Source organism: Camelus dromedarius, chromosome 20, assembly GCF_036321535.1.
Source record: "Camelus dromedarius isolate mCamDro1 chromosome 20, mCamDro1.pat, whole genome shotgun sequence".
NCBI classification, from domain to species: Eukaryota; Metazoa; Chordata; class Mammalia; order Artiodactyla; family Camelidae; genus Camelus; species Camelus dromedarius.
The window spans coordinates 27,250,100-27,266,660 of record NC_087455.1 but is presented as its reverse complement, the minus strand read 5'-3'; the positions used below and the strand labels follow the sequence as shown (position 1 = coordinate 27,266,660).

The 16,561-nt window shown below is 39.0% G+C and overlaps 1 protein-coding gene across 2 annotated transcripts in view; it reads right to left on the bottom strand.

Moving 5' to 3' along the window:
• Nucleotides 1-15,140, bottom strand: part of LRP12 (LDL receptor related protein 12) — a 72,695-nt gene extending 57,555 nt beyond the window's left edge. The window contains exon 1 of one of the 2 annotated variants that reach the window (XM_010981860.3): nucleotides 14,957-15,140. In XM_010981860.3, coding sequence (XP_010980162.1) covers nucleotides 14,957-15,035 — 79 coding nt within the window. In that variant the 5' untranslated portion in view covers nucleotides 15,036-15,140. The remainder of the gene's footprint in view (nucleotides 1-14,956) is intronic. The other variant, XM_031439476.2, reaches the window with a different exon arrangement.
• Nucleotides 15,141-16,561: the final 1,421 nt, after the last annotated feature.

Here is a 16,561-nt window from a genome sequence, read left to right as displayed (position 1 = left end):
TTGCGGAAAGGACCTATGTACAGTTCTTACCATATTCTCAGGTGTGGGGGTGTGAGTAGGGGAGAGTGCAAGTAGAGAGTAAGGTAATTCGTGGGAGAGGTGTCAGAGACACAAATCAGTTCTTTGGGAAAAAAACTAATTATAAAAAGGAAAAATTATTTGTAAAGGCAATTATTTTATATATATATACAAAACACAATTATAACTTACAAGACTAAGCTGAAGAATTGGACAACTCTATATTATAGACAATTATACTCCAGAAAAATTGTAACTTAGAAGACTAAATTGAAGAATCTTTAAATTCTAGATAAAAAGACAAGGATAAGAAACTAAGAGACAAAAAAGATAAAGCCAGGATCTACTACTCACTTATAGGAGTTTTAAGAGTAGAGAACATAGGATAAAGGGAATTTAAAATACATATACATATGTATACATATATACACACTATCACACATATATGTACACATATGTATTTTAGAAAAATATCTTTAGATCATACAACTAGATATGTTCAGATAAAATGCCCACCAAATACCAAACACATGTAACAATGACTGAAGATAACATAAAAAACATGCCAGTAAAAATGGTAAACTCCAAAGATAAAAAGAAAGTTATTATAAGCTACCAAAAGAACAAAGGAATCAGAATCAAAATGGCGACCTAAAGTTACAAGATAACAAAGCAATACACACAGAATTCTGAATAGAAAACATTGGAACCTGGAATTCTATACCCAGCCAAACCATTATTCAAGTGTGAGGGCAACATAAAGAAACAATTTCAGCTGTGCGCATCTAAGAATATATACAACCAATATGTATTTCTTATGGGGGGAAGGATAGGAAGATAATACATGAGAATGTACTTCAGCAAAACTGAAATATCAGTCTAATTAAAGACTTAAAGAAAACTGACACAGGATAGAAAATGGTAAAGGAGGGAAAAGAGAACTTAAGGAATCAAAATAATTGCTGAGAATGAGGATGCAAATCTTAATGCAATTAATTTGGGGAAGTATTTTAACATCTTTTTTGTTTTCTATGCCAGTCTATTTGTATTTTTTATAAGTAAGTTCATTTGTATCATTTTTTTAGATTCCACATATAAGTGATATCATATATTTGTCTTTCTCTGTCTGTCTTACTTCACTCAGTATGATCTCTAGGTCTATCCATGCTGCAAATGGCATTATTTCATTCTTTTTTATAATTGAGTAATATTCGTGTGTGTGTGTGTGTGTGTGTGTGTGTGTGTGTAACACAACTTTTTTATCCATTTATCTGTCAATGGGCATTTAGGTTGCTTCCATGTCTTGGCTATTGTTAACAGTGCTGCTATACACATTGGGGTGCAAGTATCCTTTTCAAATTAGAGCTTTTGTCTTTTCTGGATATATGATCAGGAGTGGGATTGTTGGATAATATGGTAACTCTTATTCTTAGTTTTTAAAGGAACCTCCATACTGTTCTCCATAGTGGCTGCACCAACTTACATTTCTACCCACAGTGTAGGAGGGTTCCCTTTTCTCAACACCCTCTCCAGCATTTATTATTTGTAGACTTTTTGATGATGGCCATTTTGACTGGTAGAAGGTGATATACCTCATTGTAGTTTTGATTTGCATTTCTCTATTAGCAATGTTGAGCATCTTTTCATGTCCCTGTTGGCCATCTGTATATCTTCTTTGGAGAAATGTCTATTTAGGCCTTCTGCCCATTTTTTGATTGGGTTGTTTATTTGTTTTTATACCAAGAATATAATTCATAAAATAAAATATTAGTAAACTGAATTCTGTAAATTAAAAACTTTTGTTTTGCCAAGGGCACTGTCAAGAGAACAGGCCAAAACTTGCACATGAATGTTCACCAGGTGAACTAACTGTGGTACGCCCATACACAATGGCATACTGATCAGCAATAATAAATGGTTGATCCATGCAACAATGTGGATGATCTCAGACATTATGCTGAGTAAAAGAAGTCAGTCTCATACTGTGCAATTTCAGTTATTTGAAAAAGACAAAACTGTAGTGATGAGAAATAGATGGGTGGTTATCTGAGATTATGGGCGAGGAGAGGATGTGACTCTAAAAAATGGCAGGAGGGAGATTTTTCAGGTGATGTATCCTGATTCAGGTGGTAACTACATAAATCTGTATGTGCTAACATTCACAGAGATGTACACCAAAACGATAAAGAATCCATTTTACTGTATGATAATTTAAAAAACAAAAGAAAATAAATAAACAATCATCTTAAAAGTTAGAAAACAACAAAATAATCCCCCCCAAAAGAATTAGGTTAAAAGAAGAAATTAGTAACATCGAAAACAGAAAAATCAGTAAACCATAAAACCAAGAGCCGATTCTTTGAGAAAACCTGTGATAAGTATGTTCAAGAAAAGAATGACAGACAGATATTAGGAATGACAATGGTGCTATAATCACACACATAGAAAATATTTTTGAGAGCACATTATTTACAACTTTAAAGCAAATGTGGAAATACAGATGAAATTATAATATTCCAGGAAAATATGACTTAGCACTTTTAACAAAACTGACTCAAAGAGGTAGAAATTGAAAAGATGTTATTCCTCAAAAGTACCATGCCCTTACAGGTACAGGACAGAGTTCTGAAAAATCTTCACATCTTTTACTATTTTAAATTTTATCGTAGCTAGCCCCCTACTTACATCAGGGAAGAAAAGAATAAATTTTTGAAAAATACACAAAATAATTAAAAAACAGGGATAAATCATGTATCCATTCTCTGTAACACACTCCCATACTTCAGTCAAATCAAACACTCAGTTCCTTATTGTAATGCAGTGGAAAAAGTAATGTGGAGTTGAATTCTATTCAGACTGAATTTGTGTGATTTTATGTATACTCACTCATATTTTTCATATGGCCCCTCAATAAAATCATAATATTGGTGCTCCAAAAAAACTTCTGCACCAATGCTCAGAGCAAACAGGATGTTTTGTACTTAATGAAAGTATGCTATTCAGCTTTGAATATACAAAACATGTATACTGTAATCTAAGATGGTTTCAGGGATTTTCAAAAGAACTGCGTTTTAGCCTTACTCACTGACATTAGACCTAAGCTCTGTGTAGTGATTCCACTCCAGCAGCACCAAGAGTAGGCTCTCCCATCCATCTCCCACTCTTTGTAACAGGGTGAATACTCTTTAGTGCAAGCAATCATGTCAGTGACACCACAAGGTCAAGTCTTACATAGTACTAGTGCCATGTTTTGGTTAACTTTATGGTTGTCACCTTTTGAACAAGTAAGTTTGGTCTTAAAGTATCATCATCCCCAAAAGACGAAAGTACCCAATTGGCAGAACACAGCAATCCTGTCCCTTGACTTGAGCTCACTCTTCATTTAGTGTCTCCGTTTTACTCTACAGACCTTCCTTTGGATGTGAATTCTACTTCTCATCCAATCAGTCCATCTCCACTAAAGTATCTTATTTGCTCATTTGGCCATAAGGCTCATTCATGAAAAGGATTTACATCTTACAGGCTCATCTCTATTATCTTACTTAGTGAAACAAAGTTTAACCACACTAGGAACGAAAACATTTCTCCCGTCAGCAGGACAAAGCTGTTCATTTTTGCTTTCTTACTGTAACTGTAGCTATACAGTTCATAAACACTCTCCTTTTCTAATCTGAAAAGGCAAAATAATCACAACTTGAACCCTAAAATGTTTTACACTGTTCTTGACCACTGAAATCAACTTAAAAAAAGGTTTAGCTATTATAAGTGTATCTTAAAGCACAGATTAAGAGATATGAAAATCAGGCAGAGAGAGGAAGTCAGGTTACAGGAGAAAGAAAAGGGGTGGAGGGAGGTCTGACTACAGACTGATCTCATAGATAGAAACACTAAGCCTTAAAACAATTAGTACATGTATTCCAGCAGATTAGAAGATAATATATCATTACCAACTTGATGTGGCCTATCCCACAAATGCAAAAGTAGTTCAACATTAGGAATCATATGAATGTAATTTATTTCATTCATGGGTAAATGAACTTATTTATTCAACAAGTACTGTCTGGTATTATGCTAGGTATGATTCACTCACATTATTCTGGCCCTCATAAATACCTTATGATCATTTTGGAAACAAAGAAACTTATGTGACAAAATTAAACATCTATTCTCAAAAACATATTTTATACAGGAATTTAAGTTGTATCTCCAATTTGATTAAGAGTATTAGAAACCTATAGCAAATTTACACTTAAAATTAAAAAATAGAGAGAGAGAGAGAAAGGGGATGGGGAGCCAGTAAAAGACTTAAAAGATATCAATGATTGCAGAGTATGGAGCTTACTTGGATCTTGATCCAAACAGTTTCTAAAATATCATATTTATATGACAACCAGGGCAATATGCATATGGCTAGATATGTAATAATAACTAGGAATTGTTAACTTTTAAGTGTGATAATGGTATTGGGCTTAAGTTTTGTGGGTTTTTTTTTTGGAGGCTTTCACATGTTAGAGATAGATACTGAAATATTATTAGATTAGTTATTTGGGATTTGCTTCAAAATCATTTGTGTTTAGGGAGCGGGTGGAAGTCTAGATAAAACAAGGCTAGCCATACACTGATCATTTGTTGAAGCTGGATGTTGGGTATATCAGGTTAATTATACTAGTGTCTCTACTTTTGAATATGTCTGAAATTTTCTAAAGTACAAGGTTTTAAAATTATTTTTAATTATCTGACACAATGGGAAAAAATTAAACAAAAAAGAACAAAAAACACAAAACACTAGAGAGAATCTACATTATCAGGAAACCTTCTATGGACATTTTATTCAACATTATTTGATTTAAAAAAATTATTATTTAGTAACTTTCAGTTGAAATATACATACAAAAATGCACAAATTGTTAAGTTTCTAGTTCCACGAGTTATAACCCAAAAAACCCCTATCTGTGTAAACCACCACTTAGGTCAAGAAACAGATTTGACCAGCAGCCCAGAAGCTTCCCTGGTACCCACCTCAATCACTGTCTGGTCCCTGTCTCGCCCCAACAGATAACTACTCTCCTACATTATTCTAACTTCTCACATTATAATCGTACAGTAGCTATAATTTTGTGTCTAACTTCTGATCAACCTGTGAAATTTACCCATGATAACTGTAGCAGTAGTTTGTTCTTCCTTTTTCTTTTTTTTTTAGTTTGTTCTTTTTCATTACCTTGTAGCAAGTTACCTTCAAAGTGTGGTCGGTAGACTTCTGGGAGTCCCCAAGACCCTTTCAGAGTTTACCAGAACGCAGAAAGTTCACTGATAAGATTTCAGATTCCATGTTGCAACTAAACTTTAAAAAACTACTACTTATCAAGTTCTGGTGTAGCATCAAAGAATATTCACATTTATCTGAAAAGGCTACTAAAATTCTTCTCCCTTTACAATTATCTACGTGAAGTCATAGTTTCTTCCTAATAAAACACATCACAATAGACTGACTGCAGAAGCAGGCATGAGAAATCAGCTGTTTTCTATTAAGTCAGACATTACAGTGATTTGCAAAAATGTACAGCAACACCACTCTTCTCACTAAACCTTGTTTTTGAAAATCTAATTTTCATTTTACATATTTTAAAAATGTATGCTATTTACAGTCACATGTAATGGGGTTTCTTATCATTTTAAATGGGTTAATAAATATCTTAACAATCTCTCAACTTGAATTTCTAATATTATTTTAAAACATACATATATGCCAAAATGCAAATCAAAATTACAATGAGGTATCACCTCACACCAGTCAGAATGGCCATCATTAAAAGTCCATGAATGATAAATGCTGGAGGGTGTGGAGAAAAGGGAACCCTCCTACACTGCTGGTGGGAATGTAGTTTGGTGTAGTCATTATGTAAACAGTATGGAGATTTCTCAAAAAACTAAAAATAGACTTACCATATGATCCAGCATTCCCACATCTGGGCATGTATCTAGAGAGAACTCTAATTCAAAAAGATATATGCACCCCAATGTTCATAGCAGCACTATATACAATAGCTAAGACATGGAAGCAACCTAAATGTCCACTGACAGATGATTGGATAAAGAACTTGCAGTATATTTAAACAATGGACTACTACTCTGCCTTAAAAAAGAATAAAACAACACCATTTGCAGCAATCATGGATGGACCTGGAGATTGTCATTCTAAGCGAAGTAAGCCAGAAAGAGAAAGAAAAACACCATATGATATCCCTTATATGTGGAATCAAAAAAAAAAAAGAAAAAGAAAAAGAAAAAGAAAAAAAGGACATTATGAACTCATCTACAAAGCAGAAAAAGACTCGCAGACATAGTAAACAATCTTATGGTTACTGGAGAAAGGGGGTGAGAAGGGATAAATTTGGGAGTTTGAGATTTGCAAATATTAGCCACTATATATAAAAATTGATTAAAAAAAGTCTTCTGTGTAGCACAGGGAACTATATTCAATATCTCATAACAACCTTTAATGAAAAAGAATATGAAAACAAATACGTATGTATATATATGACTGGGACATTGTGCTGTACACCAGAAACTGATACATTGTAACTGACTGTACTTCAATTTAAAAAAAAATTTTTAAAAGAAAGGAAAACATACATATTTGCCATCTAAAAACATTCATTGAATTACTCAATAATTATGGATCCCTGAGTCCCAAAAACTTAAGAACTGCTGCTGCACAGTTTTCCCTTACACGAATATACCATAATTTATTCATCCATTTTATTGCTGATGGACATATGGGCTGTGTCTAGTCTGGAATTATAACAAGTAAGGATGCTATGAATATTCTTGTACGTGTCTTCTGACGCACATGACGTCTCTACTTCTGCTGAGTTCATATCAGGAGCAGAACTGCTTGATCATGGGGCATGTTTACACTCAGCTTTAATAGATACTGACTGTTTTCAAAGTAGCTATTAACCATTTGAAATGTGGTTAGTCTGACTGAGATGAGCTGTAAGAATAAAATTTACACTGGATTTTGAAGACTTAGTATGAAAAACATAATGCAGACTATCTCATTAATAATTTTGTATTGAATACAGGTCAAAATGATAATATTTTAGATATACTGAGTTAAACATACGATTAACATCAATCTCACCTGGTTTTTTTTTCTTTTTAATGTGGCTACTAGGAAATTTAAAACTATGTATATGACTTACATTTGAGGTTCACATCATGTATCAGTTGGATAGCACTGCTCCAGGGGAACACAGAGAAGTAAAACAGGAAAATACCAAATACTGTTTATAAGAACAGTCCGAGATGCTTAGGAGATGGGCACCTAGTTTTGAGGAACCAGGAAAGACTTCCCAAAGGAGGTAACATCTAAAGGAAAGCCAAAGGACCGCAGGAGTCAGCCTAGGGAAGAAAGTGGTGGAGGAAGATGGCTAAAAACAGGAAGGGGGAACAGTGTATGCAAAGGCCAGGAGATAGGAACGAAGACAGGAACATGGGCCAGGAACATGGGCATGGGTGGTGAAGGGGAGTGACAAGAGACAAGGGAAAAACCAGCTAGCTTGTGAAGGGCAGAGTGATGCTTCCATTTTAAGAATAGGGAACTACTGGTAGGCTTTAAGCAAGAAAGTTACATAATCATACCTTAACTTTCGAAGAGTCACTCTGCTGCTCCTATGTGTGATATGAGTAAATCAGGACAAGACTAGAGCCAAGACAAGTGGGGCTGTTACAACAGTGGAGATTAAAAAAATAATAATAATGGGCCTTTACATGAAGAGAACAGCAGGAGGGAGGTGTGAACCTTAGGCAAACCACTACTATCAAAGCTTCAGTTTCTTCTAATAATACCTACTTTGCAGAGTTATTTTGAGGATTTAAGCAAGGCTTTTTTTTTTTGGTAAAGGAGTTCTGTATTCTAACTCTCGGTAAAAGGTTTTAGTGCCACTAGAACAGGCAATAATAATTTCAAGAAACTAAATTCCATTTCAGAATATACCAGATAAAAAGTTTCATCTTTTCTCCAACGTACTAAAACCTGAAAGATACTTTAACAATCAGTGAAATTGTTAGATAATTACATTTGAATAGTAAATTCCAACTACTAAACATCCTACTTTGCTCCATTTAACCTCAATATGAAAAGATCAGCACCATGTCCTACATCTCTAAAAACTGAAATTTCAGAGAATTAAAGGTTAGGTATCAAGCTAGTCTCATTCAACAGTAAAGACATGAATGTAAAACAATTTCACTTCTTCACCAAACTGACACTAGCAGGGTAGTGAGTTATCAATTCTAGCTCTCAATTCTAGTTCAGAGAGTACTGGAAAACTGTTAAGTCAGCTTCATTTATTTTGAAGTTTTGGGACCTTCTAACGTGGTGCCTTCTATAAATAAAGTCTTCAACTCAGGGGAAAAGGTAAAAAGTCACTTTATTTTTCCAAAAATTTCTTAAGAGCTCTAATCCACCAATTCATTCTTGACTCTCCTAAGATATAAAGCAACCTTTAATTAATCACTTAGTACAAAGCATTTAATTTATGCAAAAAGTCCTTGAAACCTAACTTTTCCACCCTTTACTTTCTCCCTGGAATACTTTTACAAAACTGTAGGAAGTTTTGTTTTCTGTACTTATTTCATTGACAAAAATGATAGTCCTTAGAACTGAGTTCTCCGCCGAACCCTTCTTAAGCCTCCCCTTTGTAACTTAAATCCCCAACTCCTGCTGTCACAGCTATTCACTGCTGTGTCCTTCTTACACTGAGCCTTCTTAGCATCCTCTCTTCTAGATTAAAAAACAGACACTTAACTTCCTAGGGGTCTAAACTGATTTACTGAATTATGGAAACAGAAATCTCCCCCAACCTCTCATCCCTTTCTTCACTCTCACCTGATGATCTCATGTCCTATTACTTTGAGAAATCTCCATCTTTCTACCCCAAAACCTACAGACCTAAGTATACTTGCACCAATATTTTCCCCCTTCCCTCTTGTGACAAGAGAGGAAGTACCCCACCCCATCAAAAGGGCAATCCACACCCTTCTTTCTCTCTCTACTATCACCTTGGTCCAAGCCGTCTCTCACCGGCGTTACAGCCCAAACGTGATCACCCCATCAATACTGGTGCCTAATTAACAATCCACATAGTGACAGATGCAACTGTTTCAAGACATAAATCACACGATGTCACTTAAAGCTTATCAACAGCTACACTTAAAATACACCCAAACTCTTTACCATGGTTTCCAGAGCCTTGAGTTCCTGCCTAACATTCTAGCCTCACCACGTCACTCTTACGACCACTGTGCTCAGGCTCCTGCTTTTATTCCTTTACCTGCAATGCCCCAGCTCTTCCACATCAACTCTTTCCTAACTCTGGATCTTTCAGTGTTGTTCCCAAGTGGAAGGCTCTCCTATCGCAATCGTAACATGGGTAGCTATCCTTGGATCTTTTATTCTCTCAAGAAAGCATCCTTCCTCTAATTACCCTGCGTCTGTTACCATCTCTGCCCCTTGTTTTTCTTAGAGTGCTTACTGCAAGCTATTCACTAGACTGTGAGATCCACGAGGGCAGAAACCATGTCCGTCGGGTTACCATGCCTTACACAGTGCCAGACATAAGCAAGTGCTCAACGAATATGCGCTAAATGAATGAATGAGTGAAGAGAAAGGTCGGGGTTGCAATTTCAGCTCTACTACTTCCCAGTGGTTTGACCTTAGATAAGTGACGCCTTCTCTGAGCCTCAATTTTCTCTTCTATAAAAAAAGGGATAAACATGAGACCTAATTAAGATTAACGGGCAATGAATAAAGACCCAGCACAGTATTTGAACTTAATTTAATAAATGTTTGTTTCCTTCCCTTCCTTCTCTGGTTTAGACTGTGAGAATTCCCTAAGCTAATTCAGTATTGAAACTAAATAGAAACAGACAGACAGACCTATCTATCTGTATACACATCTATTTAAAAGACGAATGACATGCACCTGAACAGATAGACTGGTAACTTGTATTGGCAGGATCTAATCCTACACCTTAGAAAATGGGAGTAAGTAGCATAACATCTATTACTCACCCCCCTCCTTCCACAAAGGATGGGGTGGGGTGAGGAGAAAATGAAGAGAAACCGTAGGGAAAGGTAACTATAAAAATTAGAAATCATTAACTCAACTTCAATTCCTAAGTTAGAACAACCTTCATTTACCCATAAAAACTTGTAGCAAGAATGGGATTAGTATGCATTCTAAAACCCTGAAATAAAACATTTTCTATTTGCTTAAATCTACACAAATCTCATCTATAGTAAAGATATTCACCTTCTTTTTACCTTTCATTCTTTAAAATGTAATTTCATTGACAAGATGTAAGAAAAAAACAAGAACAACAACAACAAAAAAACCCCAGACACAAAAAGTGCCTTGGATCAGAAAAACAAAAAGTTCTCACTATTGCCTTAATTTTTTGATAAGCTTTAAATTTTCTAACCACAAAAGATAAGTCCTTTCCCACATTTTTTTTTTAAACTGCTGATCACTTTTCAGCCTGACATCATGTTTATGTTTTCTTCAAAGATTTTACTTTCTAGGAACCTTCTAAATAATTTACCACACATCATTCAAATCTCCTCCATACTGCACCTTGGAACATAGCTACCCCTCTGAAAGTGGCCATTTAATACTTTCTGCCTGGTAAACACCTAGAACTTTGTGGAATGTCCACATACCTTTATATTCTCCCTAGGGTATGGATACAATTTAGATTCTAAACCCAAAGAAGGGTTTATATTAAGCAATTAATTCAGTTTTAGTCAACATATTTTATGTAATCAAGCTTGACTTTTTTAGAAGTAATTGGAAGCCGGTTTAGATTTTTTTCTCATATTCCACTTATTTCTAAAAGCTTTCTAAAATTGGAACTTCTAGTCTATCCTTAAACTGAAGATTTATAAAATGCTGCTGAAAGTTCCATAAAATTCACAGGAAAAGATCTACCCATTAGACATAAAATGCAAGAGTAAGAAGAATATTTTATGCTCCCACAACATCTAGAACAGTAGTGTGTACAGAAAGGACTTTTGACTATAAGCTAAAAACCAGTCTAAAGATTAATTTTTTCACAGGTTAGTATACGTCAAGAAAAGTTCTTACTGCTCCCAAAGGTTCTAGCAGCAAGTAACTAAAGACTTTACCATCTGCAACTTCTCAAGGCTACTCTAAAATGATATACAAATACAGCAAACATTTTAAATTACATTTTAAGGCTTCATCTAGGGCAGTGTTTCACAAACTAAGAACTGTATTCTATTAGTGGGTCCAAAATCAATGAGTCCAAACTAGCAAACGAAGAAAGGAAGGGGAGAGAAGGGAGGTGAAATACAGCAAAATGTCAACGTGCATTACAGGTAGTATGGGCAAGTATTATTTCAAGAGCTTTGTCTTGTTCTTTTTACTGGCAGTGACATAAAATGTATTTTAATGGGTCTGAATGAAAAAAAAAAAGAGATTAGCAAACACTGATCTGGGAGACAAACAGAAGCAGAAAAGGATAAATCAATGGAACTGCCATAACTACTAAATTATGGCTTGGGAGGTGATTAGGACTAACAGCTTCTGTTGACAAGGAGTCAGTCTGGGAAATCTCTACATATCTTAAAACCAGATATTCCCAAGTGAGATGTGAAGAAGCACCTTCCCCGCTTACAGCAGGCCTAAAACAATGCCCAGCAAAGCTCACAGTCACCCCACTAAACTTTATCCCTTCAAACTTCCAATAACGGCAGAAGTCAACCTTCACCTTCTCCCAACTCTCAGGAACACAGTGCAGGTAAGCTAATGAAAGATAATTATTGGTCTGTGAACAACTAGTCCTAGAAAACATTAACTGCATTCCATATCATAATTTAGAGTTTCAGATAAGGCTTTGGCATTCAGAAAAGCAACTTGAAAGTAAAATAAATGGTCACATTTAATAGTCACATTCTCCACTAAAATGGTCATGTGAAGAGAATAAACATCAGGAGGGAGGTGCCAAGACGATGTTGTAGAGAGACTCACAGCTCGCCCTCTCCCACAAATACACCAGTAATTACATGTACAAACCCACTAAATCACACAGAACACCTACTGAACTCTGGTAGAGTGTTTCTCGCTTCAAAATACAGGATTCTCACAAAATCTGATAAACAACAGATTCATACCGTATAGCACAGGGAAATATATTCAATATCTTGTAGAAACTTATGGTGAAAAAGAATATAAAAAACAAATGTATGTATGTTCATGAATGACTGAAGCATTATGCTGTACATCAGAAACTGAAACAAAATTGTAAACTGACTATACTTCAATAAAAATATATAGATACAAAAAAACAAACAAAAAAGAGAATAAACATCAAAGTAAAGATTTTTTAAGGTATATGAAATATTTCAAATATTCAAGGCATGACTTAGAGTCCTTTAACACTGCGATTATAGATAAGAAAAGAGTCACTCTGTGAAGAGTTAGTATCAAAATTGCCCAAACATTGGCCAATTAACCTGCATTTTTTCACTGGGTCTATGTTAAGAGTTACTCTGATCATTCAATTGCTTTAACAGGGATTCCTAATTATTTTTGAAGCCACTTAAAAAAACACACACACACTTTTTGATGTATGAGGGACAGTTTAATAAATTATAGCTAATGTGTTCTAAAGGTTCAGAAAAGTTGATGGATATCTCTCAGGATGCATCTGCTACTCATCACAATTACTGCATATTCAAGTAAAACAAACCCCACCCCCTCATACTACTGTTACAGCTTTTTTCCTCTAATATAAATCCCCACACAACTGGAGAGACAGAAGAAGACAAAGTGCAGCAATAAAGAGAATTTATCCAATTGCAGAGTGAAGGGTTCCTTTAATCTCTGCTTACTCTTTAATGTTCAGCCTGGCTCACTATCTTTTTCTTTATACTTTTAAAACTTGCTGTGTGGCTTGAGATATCAACCCTTGGCATAATTACTTGCTAATTTTACAATCTCACCCCATATTGTTGGAAAAAGGAGTTTTAGTTTTTGCCTACGAACAATTCCTCACTAAACACAAAATTCCTAAAACATAAATCTCTGATAAGCACCTACCAGAAAGTCGTTTTGTGTACAATTACAAAGGAGTGCACCAAGACAAATTATGGGGTTCACAGCCTCTTATCCCTAGAGGCAAAAAGACTTTTAGTCCAAACATTAACGACATAGCTTTTAATGAAAGAAGAGCTAAAAGAATCCATTTATTTATCCATTCAGATCAGATATTACTAAAGCTCAATTCTGATTATAGGACAGGACAAAGCTCGACACTCTCAATCACCCTAGATTAAAGATACCTCTCACTTTCTTCTCTCCTGGACCATTACACCAAACTTAGAGCAGAACTAGACCCACCTTCAGGCTAGAAAAAACACATAATAGCTTATTGATCTCTGGTGCAGACCCAAACCCACAAGTCACCAGGCGAGCAGGGATCACAGCCACTTGATACAACTAACAATCAGAAGTCACGCACTGGGTTTTCTGGTCACAAATAAGCATACCATTGGCAATTACCACATCAAATGTGGACCAACTCTTCTCCTTCTCCCAAACAAACAAAAACAATAATATATTAATCAGGTCTGGGAGTAATACATCTGGAATCACACAGAAAAACTATTTCTTGGCTGTCAGTAAATGCCAATTTCAGTTCATCAACTTCTTCATTCTGTGTAATTTCTCAGGTTTTAAAAGTCACCATCACATTCAAGTCCACATATAAATACTTTTCAAAGAGACACTACTTGCTCGTAAGTTACGTGTTGCCTGAACTCCATCCCACCACTATTAGTGGAATTAATGTTTGTGGCAAATGACTTAGACTTTTTATAAGTAGAATTTACCAAAAAAAATGGTAACTTCTAATTATTTTCCTCTGAAGAATTCAAAGCACCACTCCGAAAAGTAAAGGTTAACTGTGTTCTCTGGAACAGCTATTTATAATGTTTTTAACTGATGAACCAAGAACAGTCAAGTCAGAAGTGGAACTCAAGTCTCTCAAGGAATGAATGTTCTTTCCAATTAATTCCATGTAGCTCTTGTTCTGACCTCAGTGTAATACATAAAGCTTGGTTCTAGTCTCAGCCCTCTCTTAACCTCAAAGGAATATATGTAACACAACCCACAGATTGGAATAAAGCAACTGTGACAACATTAGCGGACAGTGATGGATGAAATGACAAACGAACTAGGAGTCTGGGCAGACACGTACGCCCTAAGAGGGAGAGACTGAGGTGGGGCTGGAAACTATTTTCTGGCCTTCTTCCGCGCGCTGCTCCAGAAGGGACAGGATCCTGCACGCCCGGGATCAGCAGAACGTCGGCCCCCGAGGTGCAAGGATGGAAGACGATAGCGGGCTGCTTTTTCAGGGAGTGGGGAAGGTGGGGGATCCGTGCGGTGCGAATTTCACTGGGAAGAGAACTTCCTGACCCCGGGAAGGTCGGGGTGGCAGAACCCTCCGGGCCAGCGGCGAGGGCGACCTCCCCTTCTTTCTCCCACAGTCGCACATCTTTGTGCGTGTGGAGTATGCAAGGGGCTACGAGTCCTCGAAGAGCCGGCCGCCGGGGCCCTCTAGCCCAGGTCGGTAAGTCCGCCCGCCACACTCTCGCTCCCCGGGGGCTCCCCTAGCCCGGACGCCCCAGCCCCCCTCCAACACCCTGAGGGTCTGGCAGCGGGCGAGTGGACCAAAGCATCTTTGTGTGGGGACACCCCTTCCGCTGCATCCATCCCTCACCGGGTCTTTGTCCCGCCGGGGGCCGGAGTCTCTCCCCGGTTCTTCGGGGAGCCCCCGTCCTGGAGGCCTCGGGGCCCAGGGTCGTCCCAGCTCTGTTCGGTCAGTGGGGTGCGGAGACGCGGACACTTACCGTACACCCCGGCGAAGAAAAGCAAGACCAGCGCAGACCTCCACCGCGGAGACTCTTTTGTGCTCCAGCGACGGGCCATAACCACAGCAGATGGAGGGAGCGAGGAGGAGATGGAGGAGGAGGAGCAGAAGGAGGAGGAGCTGGGGCCAGACGCCGCCGCCGCCGCCGCCGAGCCCCCGGCTGCTCCCTGCGCTCTCCGCGGCGGCGGGAGGGGGAGGGGAGGGGCCGCCGCCGCCCGCGCGCTCTCCCTCCCTCTCTCCCTCCCTCCTGCCCCACCTCAGCAGCTCGCCGGCTCCCACCCCGGGCGGCGTGACAGCCCTCAGGCGGGCGGCCCTCCCGGGGACGGGGACAGGAACAGGCAGCACGCGCGCGAGCGCGAGGGAAGGGGGAAGCGGACGCGCGACTCGGGCCTCGCGCCGCACAGGTTAGCCCGCGCCGCCACCAGCCAGACAGCGGGAGCCGGCACCCGCGTCCATCCGTGCTATCGGCAATCCCCTGGCCCGCCTGCCTTGGTTCCCGCCCCGCGCTCCGCCGGACTTTCCAAGTCCTGAGGCCGCTTTCTCCGCGACTGGAGCCGGAGGAGCAAGGCAGTGCCAATCGATGAGCGAGCGCGCGAACGCCGGCCGCGGTGTTGCCCAGCTCTGGAGAGCCGGGGCCAGCGTCGGAGCTCCGCCGCAGTCCAAGGCCTCCGGGCTGCCCCTGCGGGTGGCGTGAGAGCGAATTGGGAGGCGGAGGGTGCCTGAGTGTGCGAGAAGAGTGGCTGGTGGGAGGCTGGGAACTTGGGAGTTCCTCTCCCCTACCCCTCCCTGTCTCTACTTAATACCCGTGCGGAGCTGGGGATGGGTGGGCGCAGATTAGTGCGGGGACCCCAACCGCAGGTCGGTATGGATGCCTGCTGGGGACCTGGGGCTGGCCGCCCCAGCTCCACGTGCCCGGGAGGAGTCGGGCAAGGCCGGAGTACGGAGCACTTCCAGTCTGGCGTGGAAGCCGCGGGAGGCGGGTTGACATCCCGCTGGGGAGTTGGAGCTGGGGCAGGATGCTGGGCTGGAGCCACCGACCGTGGGGGTCAAGAAGTGGGAGAAGGATTCACCCAGCACTCCCTAATTTCCCTAAACATCTTCCCGGGTCGCAACAAGTGTGGCCCTCCTTTCTTTTACATTTCCGCGGCACTTTCTAAGTACATTTGTAGTAACACCGGCACGTCAGACCTTCCGCCTTGTAGTTTTAAAGTGTTTGTCTACCTGTCTTATCTCCCCTATTGGACTATCATGGGCCTTTACACTCACTTTCCGGGTTAGTCATTGAAGACGTATAAGGCACTATGCTGTCCTATTGACATAAATTAATCTCTTTTTAATCCCAAACAACTTTGTGAGATAAATACTATTATCCATATTTTATAGATAAGAAAACTAGACTCAGGCTAAATTAACCAAAACAGTGTAAATAGTGTATGGTTTGAGACAATTTTTCTCATTCCAAATCCAAGACTGTTTCCTCTCTGCTGCAGCATACTCTGTATCTGTTTAAGATTTTTTTTTTTTTTTTTTGCAGGTGCATTTAGGCTTTCTCTCTATCCCCTACCAATTTGTCCCCTTTTAGATT